The following is a 15,036-nucleotide window of genomic DNA, read 5'->3' on the forward strand; positions in this document are numbered from 1 at the left end:
GTACATTTATTATTTTAATAAGAATAAATTAAAATAGTGTTTGGTAGATGTCACATAAACCATGAAATAATATCTTGTCTAGCTGTTCTGCTATAAAAAAGATAAATATAGACTGTGCTGGAAGTGAAAAGCAAATTTAAGCCACACAGAATCTGGACCTTTACTTAGTTCTTTGCTTTTGCTCAAATAGGTAAAACAAATAATAGTTTCCTAAGCTCTAAATTGTCTTTAAAAGGTTCTTTTCAATTAAATATGTCTGATCTAGTGTGTCATTTAGGAGTCAGCATGTTGGGACCTGTAGGGTATCATGTTAAGCGAAATAAACCAGTCAGAGAAAGACAAGTATCACATGATCTCACTCATATGTGGAACCTAATGAACAAAATAAACCGATGAACAAAATACATCCAGAGACACAGAAGCATGGAACAGACTGACGAATCTCAGAGGGAAGGCAGGGGTGAGGGGTGGGGAGATTAATCTAAGAACTTATATGCATATATACATAAACCATGGACACAGACAATAGTGGGGTAAAGGCCTGGGGGGGGGGTAGGGTGGAGGGGATCAATGGGGGGAAAGGGGGCCATTTGTAAATACTTTCAACAATAAAGATAAATTAAAACCAAAAAAAAGAAAAAATATTTTCACCTAATTAAACTTTACCTGTAATAAAATAAAAATGAATCAATATGATTTAATTTCTGTTATAAAGAAAAAAATTCTGGGTAAAGGAGTTATGAAAAAATATTAAATGCCAACTGGATATGCCAAATGAGTTTATCGTGTTTACATTAGAGACCTGAAATAAATCCCTCTAGGTAAAGGATTTAGGTTTAACCATAGGAAACTGGCATTACTGACCTGTAAAAACAGAAGTATCCTGGGTGGAAAATAATCAAAAGAAACACAGGACAAAGAATTATTAACTAAGATACCAGACTACTAAGATTTGCGGGATTTTGTGCTAAACATTAAGACTCAAATTGGTTACTGTTCTTATAGTATAATATATTACATGCATATCAAGAATATAACATTAATATTAAATTATACTGACCCCATAAACTTATGATACAGTGATATGTTTCATATATATTATAAAACATACATATATACTAATTAAGGGCTTCATATGCACTGGGAAAATGCTCTTAACATGTTTAATTGTATAACCCCAAATAATTTACAAACATCCAATTTATCACTGTACCACCAGACAGCTGCATAAATTGTTGATACTCCCAGCAGACATCAATATATCTTTGAGTGTGCACCAACAAGCCTAACTAGCATAATCTAGTTACAAGCAAAAGTACAATCAGGGGCCAGATTGTTTTTATCACCAATTGGCCAGAATATGAGGTACACCAGCTCACATCAACCATGTTGTGAGCCCTCCATGAGGTTCCGTGCCAGTGCTGACTTGAGGAGAGCCCACTGTGCCCCAAGTGAGCCAGGATGCTGAAAGTTCTGCAGTTGACCCTTAGGTCCAGATATCAACAGGAAGATACAGGCATTGTTTTGCCTCAGATGCAAAGGGAACCTCCCAGTCTAGTCTGGAAATGGGCATTTTACATCGCTGCAAAGCTAGATTTTGAAATACAACACACTGTATAATTGATTTATTTCCCCTCCACCCTCCCAACTCCTTACCCCAAGGTGACTTAAAAACTGCAAAGTCATGATGTAAAGGTTGATAATTACTTATCTATAAATCTGAGGACAAAGAATTTAGAATTGTTAAGCTTTCAGCAACAAAATACAATACACACAGATTCTGGAGCAATATCTCATAATCAAGCACATTAATATTTCTTTAGTAAAATATATTTACATTCAAATTTGTCAGGTTAAATAAAAACTATAAAATCTCGCATTATCTCAGGTACGATAAGGTGCAGATAGAAAATATTATTTAAAAGTTTATTTTTAAAAAATCATTTTCTGAATTTTAGAATTTCAAATCACAGATTGTGGCACTTGAACCAGATAATGCCAAGTTAATATCCATTTAAATATTCATCAACTTAAAAGAATTTGTGTCTTTAATGCATGGTATATGGAAATTTATTCTTAAAATCCAACCAAACACCTCTGAATTTCAATTAATTTCTGGAAATGAAAATCAGTGTCTCTCAGTAGCCACCCTGGTTATCAGAATGACTGTCTTGGTATCTCAGTGCTTTTGTTCAAGCAACCTTTATTTTCCTTACTCATGGCTCCAAAGTGCATGTGCAGTGATGCTGGCTTGTGGATATGCCAAAGAGAAGCTGTACAGTGTATGTATGTATAAGAAAAAACATAGTATATACAGAGTCCGGTACTATCTGTAGTTTCAGACATCTGCCAGGGATCTGTTGTCGATAAGGGGGAACTATTGTAGAGACAGGAAGTGGGCCTGGGACCAATCCTAAGTAGTCGAATGTTCAGAGCTTGCTTAGGAGTGTGTGGTGTCACAGAAGCAAAGAGATGAGAACTTTCACACAAAAGAAATGGTCCACTATATCATATGCTACTGATAGTTATAATAAAATGAGAATTAAAAAGAGAAGAATCCACTAGATTCATCATTATAAAAGTTACAAGTAATCTTAAAATGAGCAGGATGTGCAGTTCTGACAGTTGTAGAGTCAATGTCAAATCTAAATGGGCTGAGACACAAACAGAGCTGAGCAAGTGGGGACAGTTTGTACAGATTACATTTTGCTATGGTGAGAGGCAGAGAAATAGGGCAGTGGCTGCAGAGAGATGTGCAGTCAAAGGAAGTTGCTTTTAGTACGTGTTCTGATGTGTGTCGCAAGATGGGACATGTGACAGCATGTCTGCACACTGACAGATAGTGGAAAGGATAGGTTTACCATATGATATCTGTAAGGAGATACTGGCAAATAAAAATTCAGAGATTTACCTAGAATGTGATGGTGCTGAAAAGTGAAAATCCACATTTTCCCAAGTCCCATATACCCTCATCTAAGTGCTGTGATAAACCTAACAGAGTCATATCAAACTTACCTTTACGTTATTTCTAAATTTTTGAAGGGGAGGGGGGGGGAATTAAGTAAATGGAACAAGGAATGCTAAATGTAGAAGTCAAACACATTAATGAAACGATCTACTGAAGGGAATAGTATCATGAATGTACAATTAGAAACAAACAAAAACACTATGGGCGGGAGCAAGATACAGGTATGAATCTAAAACACAGAAAAATACAAGGTTTGTATAATATAAAGCTATGATCTAAATTTTCACTCCATTGGGTCTCAATCACCAATGCTAGACTGAAATTAGTAAAAAACTAAAGTAAATAACTTTAAAATATGACTTAAAAATATTTAAGAATGAACTTTAAAATACCATGAAATAAATTTGTTGTCAATGAAAAACTTGTTAAAAGGCATATAAAATACAAACGTCCTCAGAAAGTGATTCTGTCATTTTCTTTGTCTGAATACTAATGTTATAAACATAGCAAACTATTTGGAAGCATGTGGAAAACTAATGAGAGACTGAAAAAATGAAGGCAAAATTTAAATAAAAATCAACACTTAAAGTACTATACTGTTACATTTATTACTAACATTTTTATAGTGCTTGCTACAGAGACACTGATACAAGCCCTTTATATTTTCCATATGTAATTCTTACAATAACTCTGAAAAAATATATAATTTTCTCCATTTTACAGAGTAGTAACTGAGATCTCACCTCACACAACTAGTAAACAACAGGCAGTCTGACTCCAGAGTCCCTGTTGCTAACTACTCTGCCACACAACTCAATTATATGTATCAACAATGGGATGGCAAATTTTCTAGTGTAGGATAGATTGACTCCATGTGGATATTATAAGAAAGCACACACTATGAAAATGAATGTATTTTATTCTCAGGAGCATGTTACTTCTTGGATTGCTTTGTACATGACTTAAAATCCTATTGTTAAATTTTTTGCCAGAAGACTATAGAAAAACACTATTCTTTATAAAAAATACAGAAAAAAGGAAGAAATTCATTCAATATATCAATAATAAGAGGCCAAAATCTATGGTCTATAATTACAAAACTCAGAAACATACTTCTTATGCAAAAGGAGGTTCTACTGAATGGATTTTTCCTAATATTCCTCATTACTGCTTGCTATATGATGTATCTGATGTCATACACAGAAAGTTAAAATTTAATGTGAAATTCATTTAGAGGTAAAGGGCACATCATCCAATGAACTATAACAGCTGCAGTTTTTTCTATTTTCATTGAACTATTAATGAATGGTTAAATGAAGCTCAGCTACTAATGAATGGTTTTTAAAAGTTTCCATGCAAGATCTAATATATACTACTATCAGAGAATTCTAATTTTAGAAAAGTGATTGCTTTATTTCTTAGGTAGAGCATTCTCCCTGACCCCCTCCCTCATGCCTGAAAAAGTTATTTTGCTAGTAGAAAGAAGGGAAAAAAATCACGAACCTAGGAAATTTTAAGTCAGCTGCTTTTAAGGGTAGTAATTTGTAGATAAGGAAGCAAGTTATGTGTCTAAATATGACCAAAAGATTAGGAATTGTATGAGTCTCTATAGTCCAAACACCTTTACCCTTCCCCACCCCAGCCATTTGAACATGCTAAATAAAATCTTAATATACACTCAACTAGAAAGATTAAAAAACTTGGGAAATCAAAGTTAAATAATATGATTAACAAAAAGGAGCAAAATTTGGGCCTCAAGATAAATCAGCCTTTTCTAGGCCTCTTTTGAGACTATATTGTGGCAGGAGTTCAATCTAATACCAACCCAGGAAGCCCTATTTGACTCCCAAGTAAACTGTATAGTCTGCAAAATGCCTCTAGTAAATCTAACAAAAGTGGAAGACACTGTAATAAGACTGAACCTAAACGTAGACAATGGCCATAATATAAAAACCCAATGGCTATAATTTACTTTGTGTGTAATATTACAAGACAAATTACCTTTAAATATCCTTTAAAATTAGTTTATTTTAAATACTTTTTGAAAGTATATAGATCATATGTTTTTTGCATGTTTTTGCAACATCAAAATCTAACTCAAGTAAAATGTAGCACCTTACCTTAGACCAAAGATGTGTGATTGTTCATAGTTGAATAAAGAGCGAATCTTAGCTTCAGAATTCAAAATTATAAGTCTATCAATAATATCCTGAAAAAGAAAGCCTTAGAGTGAGACTGTGCTTGACAGAAACCATTTAAAGAAAAACAAATCAACAAATATTTACTTAGATTTGTGGTTCTCAAACTTGGCTTTACATTTGGATCACCTAGGAAGCTGTTAAAAAAAAAAAAATTAATGCCTGAGTCTCATCCCTAAAGATTCTGAATTTACTGGTTTTGATATGACCTGGGCATTAAGGTTTATGAAAGTTCCTGAAATAAATTATCTAATGTTCAGCCAAAGTGGAGAATTACTAATTTATATCCCATTCTGGTACTGTGTGAACAGCTTATACAGTCAGTTAAATACTGATTAAACCAATAAAAATGTAAATTGAAAACAAATATGAAATCTACAGATGTGAAGCATGAAGAGATTTAAATAGTTTCATCTAGTAATTATTTGATATTCTGTTAATATATATTCTCTCTTCATGTAAATCAGTGGTTTCCAACATTGAACACTGGAATCACCAAGGAAACTGGATGGATGGTTGGATGGGTGGATGGATGGATGGATGGATGGATGGATGGATGGATGGATGGATGGAAGGATGGGAAAGATGGATGTCCAGGCTCTATCTTGGAACAACTAAGTCACTATCAGTGGGCTTATGATTCTGGCATTAAAATCCTTTTAATAGCTCTCCCAAGTTGTTGCAATTGGTAGCCAGGCACAAACATCACTGATGCAAGTGCAGGGAAAACCTGATGACCCAAGTACCACACAGTTGTCCCAAACACTGAGAATTCCAGCCTACCACACAATTCTGAGCACTCTACGAAAGCCTTTCTTTCTATAATGCCCTGCTTTTTTGTATATCTTTGGGTTCAGGCCTAAAAATTTATTCATAGACTAACGCTTGTCTCTCATATTGCTCATTTTCCTGACCAAGAAACTTGCTTCCCTCCAGTGAGTTTAACATTTACTGATATCTACGTGAATGGCAGAGCAAATGTCGCATCATCAAATAAGAGGCCAGGGGACGGGCTTGTGAGGAGGAGGACATTATAGATATCTCAAAATCACAGTTAAAAATCCTGGTCAAAACAGTGAAAGCCAGACGGTACGTAAACTTCCCCAGTGAAAGTTTATACCCAACACTTAGTATGCATTTACCATTCTACAGATAGCTTGTAAAAATGTGTAAATGATATTAGCACAGAACTTACAGTCAGCAAATATTAAATAAACTGCCTAGTAATCAAGAATAAAAAGATTGAGATCTTAAAATAATCTGTCACTGCTGTCTGCTGCTTAGCTGGGCACTCCGTTTCAAACGTTATGACAGAATACAACTCATTCATATTCCCAGTATCATAGTTCTAGTCTCATGAATTGTCCCACTTCTTTCTTCCTCTCCTCACTAATTTCTCCACTCTGACAGTCCTGATTTAGTTCAGGTGACAGAGCCACAGAGCTCTCCTTGACTTTACCCAGGCACCTGGATACTATTAAGTAGGTAGTCTTTGTAGTAGACATACACCAAAACTTGTTTGCTATGTAGTTCTTCTTCAAATAGGCATTTGTTCAAACAGGTACAAATTTTTAGTGTTTAATATTGTAATACTTATAATATTAAAATAATGATCTATTATCACTTTTTACCGTAGTAAATCTTCACAGATTGATCTGGAATTGATCACGTGTCACTAGCTTTCTCTTACCTGAGAGGAGGGAGACTGCCAATTAGTTCTGTGCCTAGCAGCTTCTGAAAGGGTTATTATAGATTTCTCTTCATTCATAGGCTACTAATGTATGTGACTGACACTGGAACAGCTAGCTATCTGATTACTAAGTTAAGACTATTTGATAGCCAATGATATCTTGGGACTCTAAAGTTCTAGCTCTGAATCTAAGTACTAGATACTGTAAGAATAAAAAAAGATAGAATGTATTACCAACAAGCTAATGGAAGAGTAGATTACAGCCATCTATCAATGATAATGCATTTTCAGAGAACAACTGCTACAGTAAATAATTTCTTCTTCAAAGGGGATTACATTGATGGATCACCACTTAGGGAACAAAACAAAACTCCCGGGAAGCCTGCCTTACGGAGAACTTCAATTTCTAAGCACTGCAGCGCGTGCAAGACAGTTTCCTAAATCAACAGCTTCCCAGCAACAAGCTAGTACAAGAAAGACTTGGGGCTCACAAAAAGTAGTCTGAAACTTTGTCCTATTTAAAGGATATTATCCAGCTTGAGAATATGTTCAATAATCCAGTAGGCCAGAATGAGACCAAGACTGGAAAAACAAAGAGGAATATCTGTTCTATATAAACATTTGAGGGCCTACTCTGTTTACACTGTCTCAATGACCATGTTTATGCTATCTGAGCCCTTTCACTTAAGAAAGGGCCAAGTGAATGGCGAGAGCTGGTCACTCATAGTGCCAATATCCCAGCAGCTGCACTACTAGGAGTGGCTTGTGACTGGTTAGGCCCTTAACATTCATAAACAAAACTCAGTCTGTTAAAGAAGGTGCTTCCTTGGGATTGTTCAAAGCTTTGAACAGAGTGACTTTGTCCATTCTGGCTACTGTAACATAATACCATAGAATGGGTGGATTATAAACAATAGAAATCTTATTTCTCACAGTTCTGGAGGCAGGGAAGTCAAAGATCAAGGTGCCAGAAGATTCTGTGTCTGGTGAGGTCCTACTTCCTGGTTCATAGACAGTCATGTTTTCACTGTGCCCTCACATGGCAGAAGGGGCAAGGGACTCCTCTGGAGTCTCTTTTTATAAAGCACTAATAACCTTCTAAAGGTCCCACCTCAAAATATCATCACATTGGGAATTAGGTTTCAACATAAGAATTCAACATTCAGTCTAGAGCAGAGCGGTGGAGGAAAATGCCACTCCTGTTCCGTGCTACAGTGAGTTAAATTGTGACACTGTTCTGCCCCCAAAAAGAGATGTCTATGTTCTAATTCCCCCAACCTATGGTTGTTACCCTATTTGGCAAAAGGGTCTTTGCAGAGGTAATTAAGTTAAATTAAAATAAGATCATCCTGGATTACAAGAGAAAGACAAAGATTTAAGGCTGAGGGGGAGAAGGCCTTGTGGAAATGGAGGCAGAAAGTAGAGTCATGCAGCAACAAGTCACGAAGCACCTGCAACACCCAGAATGGAAGAGGCAGAAATGCTTCTCCCTGGAGCCTTTGGAGGGAATGAGGCCCTGTTGACACCTTGATTTTAGACTTCTGGCATCCAAAACTGTGAGAATAAATTTCTGTTGTCTTAAGCAACCTGGTTTGTGGTAATTTCTTATGGAATCCCTAGGAAACTAATACAAGGGGAGATGGTGAAGATGTCAATACGGAGTAACAGGTAGTCCCATGTCCTCTCCTACAGAGAATGCCATATGGAGAAGAACACACTAATGATAATTATAGCAAACAATTATTTAGAACTTATCTGCCAGGCAATGATTCAATCTTTTATGTTTCATTTAATTCAATTCATTTAATTGTCACAACAAACCTGAGATTGGAAAGTTATTGCCCTCTTTTAACAGAGAAGAAAACTAAGATCTAATTTGTCCAAGGTCACACAGCTTGTAAGAGGCAGAATCAGAAATCTAAACCAAGCAATCTGGCTTCAGAAAGCAAACTCGTAACAACAACTACACTATGTATATATCTTTCAATAAAGCCAGACAGAGAGCAATAATAGGAAAGGGTGCAGGGTGGGTGGAGAGGGGAAACCAACAGAGGGACAGACAGATATTAACCTGACTGCATTCAAAGTTCTATTTCCACTTGTCCCTGATTTTCCTACAAGTTGGTTATGAAAGTCAATAGATTTCTTCTTTTGCCCAAACTAACTCAAACTGAGTTTCTTCAATAACCAAAGGTGTCCTACCTAAAACTCCACTTACATAATTGAAAAGAAATTGAAAATTGTATCTGTTAGAGAGAAATAATACTCTTATCATTCACCTTTAATGTACTAAAGTGCAACTAGAGAGTTGTTCACAGGGCCTAGAGTTTTTGTAGATGCCTGATGCAAAACCATGAAAAGTTAAGGCCAAATATCCCTAAAATATAAAGAATTCCCTAAAATTGGGAAGAAAAGAAGTAATGCAAATAGAAAAACAGCAAAAATAAACTGAAAGACCATAAAGAGGAAATGTCAATGGCCATTAAACCTCTGAAAAGATGTTCAGTTCATAATGAGAAAAATATAAATTAACACTTCTCTCCTGTCAGACAGACAAATATCTAAATCTCTGAACACATGTAATCTTCTTAATGAGCCTGCCAGGAAACAAGCACTATAATATCTTATTCATGAGAATGCAGAAGGATTATTCCCTGTAGATAAAAAGCTAGCAATATATACCAAAATTACATGTGCATTTATCTTTCAACCCAAAGATACTATGGTAAGCAGAAGTCTAAGATGGCCCCAAGATTCTCAGGTCTTAAACACTAATACAGGTATTGTATAAGTGAAAAAGACTTTGGCAGATATAATTAGTCCCTAATTAATTGTATTTAAAATAGATTATCAGGATGGCCCCGATCTCATCACATAAGTCACCTACAAGCAAAGTCGGTTCTGAGGCTGATCACAGAAGAGGAAGTCAGGGAGATTCAAAGCATGAGAGGGATTTGATATGAAGGAGGTTTTTCATTGCTGACACTGAGGGGGCCACAGGACAAAGCCCTGAAGGCAGCTCCTGGTTGGCAGCCAGCAGGAAACCAAGTACATCAATCCTACAACTGTAAGAAACTAAACAAGAGTGAATTTGGAAGTGAATTTTTTCCCCAGAGCCTCCAGACAAGCACTTAGCCTGACCAACACCTTGATTTCAGACTTATAATGATACTCTGAGCAGAAAACATAGGCACACACACAGTGCTGGATTTCTGACCTACAAAACTGTGAACTAATAAATGGATGTTGTTTTAATTTGCTAATTTGGTAGTGATATATTATGCAGCAATAGGAAAAAAAATACACACTCACTGGTAAATACAATATAGTATAAGGCAAGGCTTTTAATCTTGGCATAATTTACAAAATACAAAAGACAAAGAAAGCAAGTGCCCAGCCGGGCGTGGTTTAGCGGTTGAGCGTCGACCTAGGATCCAGGCGATCAGGGTTCGATTCCCGGTCAGGGCACATGCCTGGGTTGTGGGCTCGATAAATGACCCTCTCATCATTGCTGTTTCTATCTCTCTCTCCCTCTGAAATCAATAAAGCTATATTTAAAAAAAAAAAAAAGAAAAAGCAAGATTCCATCAACAGACAACTGGGTGAATAAACTATAGCACAACCACACAATAAAGTACTATGCAAAAGGATGTACTACAGTACTAAGTACTATAAAAAAGGATGGGGAAGGGCTCTGTATACTGCTATGAAGTAATCTCAAAGATAATATAATTTTAAAAATGCAAAGGGCAGGTTAGTATTCATAGTATACTATCTCTTGCTTAAGAAATCTGGGGGGCCAGGAGAAAAAATATATATACATTCTTTTTCAAAGGGACAAAGGATAAATCAAAAGCTAATAAAAACTGTACAGAGCAGTGCTGTACAATAAAACTCTCTGCAGTGATGGAAATGTACACTCTCTGTGCTGTCTGATGTGGTAGCCATTAGCCACATATGGCTTAGCGGGCACTTGAAAACTTGAAATGCGGATAATAATGAATGAAAATTAATTTCTAACTTTATTTGTAATTAATCTAAAGTTAAATATCTACATGTGGCTAGTAGCTATTATACTGAAAATCAAATTCTGTGGGAAGAGAAAAAATTAATATGTAAGAACATTCTGTGAATAGGCCTTGTTAAATATGGAAATCACAGACTTTTCTATAACTTAAAAGACAAAATTAAGACAAAAAAAGGAAAACAACCTCTCTAAATTTAAAACATTATGAAACAAATCTATCAAGTTAGAGGCATTACCAGGCCAAATAAAGAACTTACTTCAAATGACTTTAAAACACAATATTTTGATCGTAAATCCCCAGTGGCATGTATTCTAAGGACAACTATTCAAAGCTAACTGAAATGTCAGTATGCATTCACTAGTCTTATTTTGAAACTATTATATGTATATTATACAATAAAACAAGTATTGAATTAAATCCTTCTGAATAAAGCCTAAGAAGGACCCAAGTCATTAAGAGTCTAGCCAATAACAAATAATAAAACAGTAATGTTACTGAGAACCTACATGCTCATAGTAGCAAAAAAAAAAACAAACACAAAACAAACAAACAAAAAATCCCCACACTTGCTAGACATTCAGGGCAAAGGACAAATAAAACACAGTTCCTCTCCCTGTGGATCTTCCAGTCTATTATGAGAGAGACAATACAAAAATAATATAAAATAATGTGACATATGCTTTATTCATGGACATGGTGCTATGACAGTACATTAAGAGGAACCCACTAGAAAGGTGGCTAAAGGGGAAGGAGAAGACCTCACAGAAGGAGTAAAGCATGAATAAGTCCTGAAGAATGAGATATACTATCTAGCAAAAATCAAGGTTATGTTCCTTCTAGACTCCAGAAAAAGAAACTTATCCAAAGACCATGGAGGTTAGAGAGCAGAAGGTAAGGAAAAAAGGGGTGGGGGGTGGGGGGGACTTTGAGAAACAGGAAGCTGAATGCCATGCATAGCAATATGGACTATGTATGGAGGCAAAAGGAAATCAGCAGATTTTCAACAACAGAATGACTGTAGCTGGTTTTCATTTTCACAGGAACACTTTGAGGGTCAATTAGAGTAAGGATAAGTTATAAGTAGAGATTGGAAGAAAAAGAGCACTTTGACTCCCACTGAAGTAATAAAGCAAGAATAAGGGTCTGAGCTAAGGTGGTCTTAATAGGAACAGAAAAGTAAACAAGATAAACTTATTTGGGAGGAAAAATCAATAAATGATAATTCACTGCATCTACAGAAAGGAGGGAAAAAATGAATTTCAGGTTTTTAGCTTATTCAACTATGTGGATGATGGTGCCATATGCTGAAATAGGAAAATAGGAAATGGAATTGATATAGGATAGAGAAAACATTTTATTTAGTTGTTGATAACAGTAAAACTAAGATGCCTATGAGTTTTCCAGATGTCCATCATCTGGTAGAAATCTGAGCATAGATCTTGCAGTCAAGTGAGTGATACAGGTCAGAGAGTTGTCAGTGGACAACTGAAGACAAGGAATTGGATGAGATCAATCTGGAGGACATAAGACAGAGAGGAAGAGGAGTCCACAAAGGAGACCATGCAGGAGAGACTAGAGAAGCCGGAAGAGAACCAGAAGTAGTACCACAATCATGGAAGAGAGTGACTTAAGGAGGATTGGATCAACTGTGCCAAATGCCACAAAGTGGTAGATAAATTTAAAGGAAAGACAGGCACATAAATGGCTAATTATAAAACTAGTTAAGAAATATAATGATACAAATAAGCACAACATAAAATTAAAACACTTCAAGGAACAAAGAATATAAAATAAAAGCTGAATGACAGAAGTACCTATTTTAATATTTTATTCATGTAAATTATCAAAAATTTCCCAAGTAGAAAAAGTTTTAAAAAATTAAAATGTTTAGAGTTAACAAGAATTAAAAATACTCAAAAGAGCAAGACTGTGTGAAAAAAATACCACCACACAGGACAAGTGATCAGAAAAATAAAAAGGATTAATAATGGAATTTTAGTATTGATCAAACAATTCTTTACTAATGCAAATATACCTATTTATGTGTGTTAATTCATAAACTTATCCAAAGATGAGGAACTAAAATATCTCTAGATGATTAAAACAAGCCCATCTGGAAGTATGATTATGAAATAAATCTCAAATTAAATAAATATGTATATACTGCCCTCATGGGGCAGTTAATGTGTAGTTCATTAAAACAGAAGAAAATGTATTACACTCCTTGAATATAGTTTATCCCTAATGATCCTAGCCAACAAAGGAGCAGCACTGGTGTGACTAGTATCACAATAAGTCATCTAAAAGTCATTCATATGCGTATTTTATTTGTACCAAATCTCTCTCCTTTTTGGGGAATGTTAACCTTGTACTCACTCCGATGGGCGTTGCACTATCGGGTGGCCTGGATCAAAGATTCCATTCACAGATAATTCAGAAGCTGCTAGTTCATGGGTAAATAAATCAGTCTTTAAATGACACTAAATAGTGTTTCTTTTTTTTCTGTCAAATTGCATTTTTACTACAAATCTCCAAAGTATCATTTATAAAAGGGAAAAATTAAAAGAAATTTACTTACAATAACACATGTGGGAACTTCACGAAGAGAATACTCTGCTTTATTAGGAAGATCTTGATTGCCTACTAGCTCATAAATAGCAGGATAAGATAACAAAGTCACCAGTGCTAGAAAAGACTAGGGGTGAGAGGGAAAAATCAGTTAAATGGCTCATTTTTTCAACCACATCCACAGAAAAGTCATTAATGAAAAGTTTTATAGCAGTGTGACTGCAAGGTTTTTTTTAATAAGCCCAAGTAATCCACATAAATTTGAAATACATATATGATAAGTACAAAATAGTTAACATTAACAATAATCTGTGTTGACAATGCATAAGGATCATAAGAGAACAACCCTGAGAGTTGGAAAATACTTTAAAATATCATGTCTCTCTTGAAAAATTTGGTTCTGAGGAAAAAAATGAAATGATCCATCTTCTCATTCTTTGCATGTGTTATATCTGATGTGTAAAAAGACATCAGAGAATAATACTCAGGGTCTCTAGAGCAAGACAATAAACTCTCTACAGCCTTCACTTGGGTCACAAAGCCATCTTTATCCTCAGTCACTAGAAGCCCAACTAACCTAATTATAATTAAGTTTAAAAGCCATGTATTTTCCTATCAAAACCAGCTCACTGTCTGGTACAATCTTCCCAACTTAATGTCTCCATGAAGTTTTTAAGCTCCCAATCTCACTTTGTCTTATTAAAGACAACCTGAATATTTTTCTCAGGCACGTTTCATTCTTTGGATCCCCTGTGCAAAAGCATGCAGTGGCTGCCCATCGCCACACATCAACTCTACACTCCTTACCATGCCTTTCCAGGCACTCTACTAATTGACCCTTTCTTCTCTCAGTCTCAAAAGCCTCAGCATGAAGTCACCACTTCAGTCAATCAAATTTGCCTGAGGTCTTTTTCAAGTGAATGTCACATAACAAACTTTCCTTATCTAGGAACATGTTCCTCCTGCCCTCCCACATACTCATTATCACACTTCATAAGCTTTCACATCATTTTTTTCTAGAAGGCTTTCCACCTCTAGAAGCCAATACCTACATGTTAGTTTATATTGTATCAATCGTACTTATTTGTAACTTTTAAATTTCCTGCTTGTCATTTTTAAAAATGTTTACTAGACTCAGAAAACTTAAGAATCAGACAAATTGGTAATTTTCACTAAAGTCAGAACATCAAGAAAATTAAAGAGTTATTTCAATCTCTCATTTAATAGATGAGAAAATTTGAGGACCACAGAAGTGAAGTGACTTGGCCAAAGACACACAATTAGAAAGCTAGTCATAAAACTAATCTGTATTTTCTTATACACAGGCTAAGGTTACTCATTACAACTGAGGAAATCACTATAAAATCTTCAGACACTATTCAACAGTGTCACCCTTGCTCCATAGGCCTTATTGGAGGATCTGGAAGGTATAGGCCATTATATACCCCTCCCCTTACCATACCAAATGCAATGTTACTTAACAGTGGCTATTTAACATACAGTGGTTTTTAAGATGAAAAATGAATTCACATCAAATTTTTTTTGAAAGTTTCCCCTTTTCCCATAAATATTCCATAAAATGAA

The 15,036-nt window shown here is 35.4% G+C and overlaps 1 protein-coding gene across 1 annotated transcript in view; it reads right to left on the reverse strand.

Moving 5' to 3' along the window:
- TBC1D32 (TBC1 domain family member 32) overlaps positions 1-15,036 on the reverse strand; it is a 118,480-nt gene that overhangs the window by 50,578 nt on the left and 52,866 nt on the right. The window contains exons 22-23 of the mRNA XM_016212635.2: positions 13,463-13,579; positions 5,089-5,177 (exon numbers count right to left, since the gene is read on the reverse strand). Coding sequence (XP_016068121.2) covers positions 5,089-5,177; positions 13,463-13,579 — 206 coding nt within the window. The remainder of the gene's footprint in view (positions 1-5,088; positions 5,178-13,462; positions 13,580-15,036) is intronic.

This window comes from Miniopterus natalensis, chromosome 5, assembly GCF_054644295.1.
Source record: "Miniopterus natalensis isolate mMinNat1 chromosome 5, mMinNat1.hap1, whole genome shotgun sequence".
Classification (NCBI taxonomy): domain Eukaryota; kingdom Metazoa; phylum Chordata; class Mammalia; order Chiroptera; family Miniopteridae; genus Miniopterus; species Miniopterus natalensis.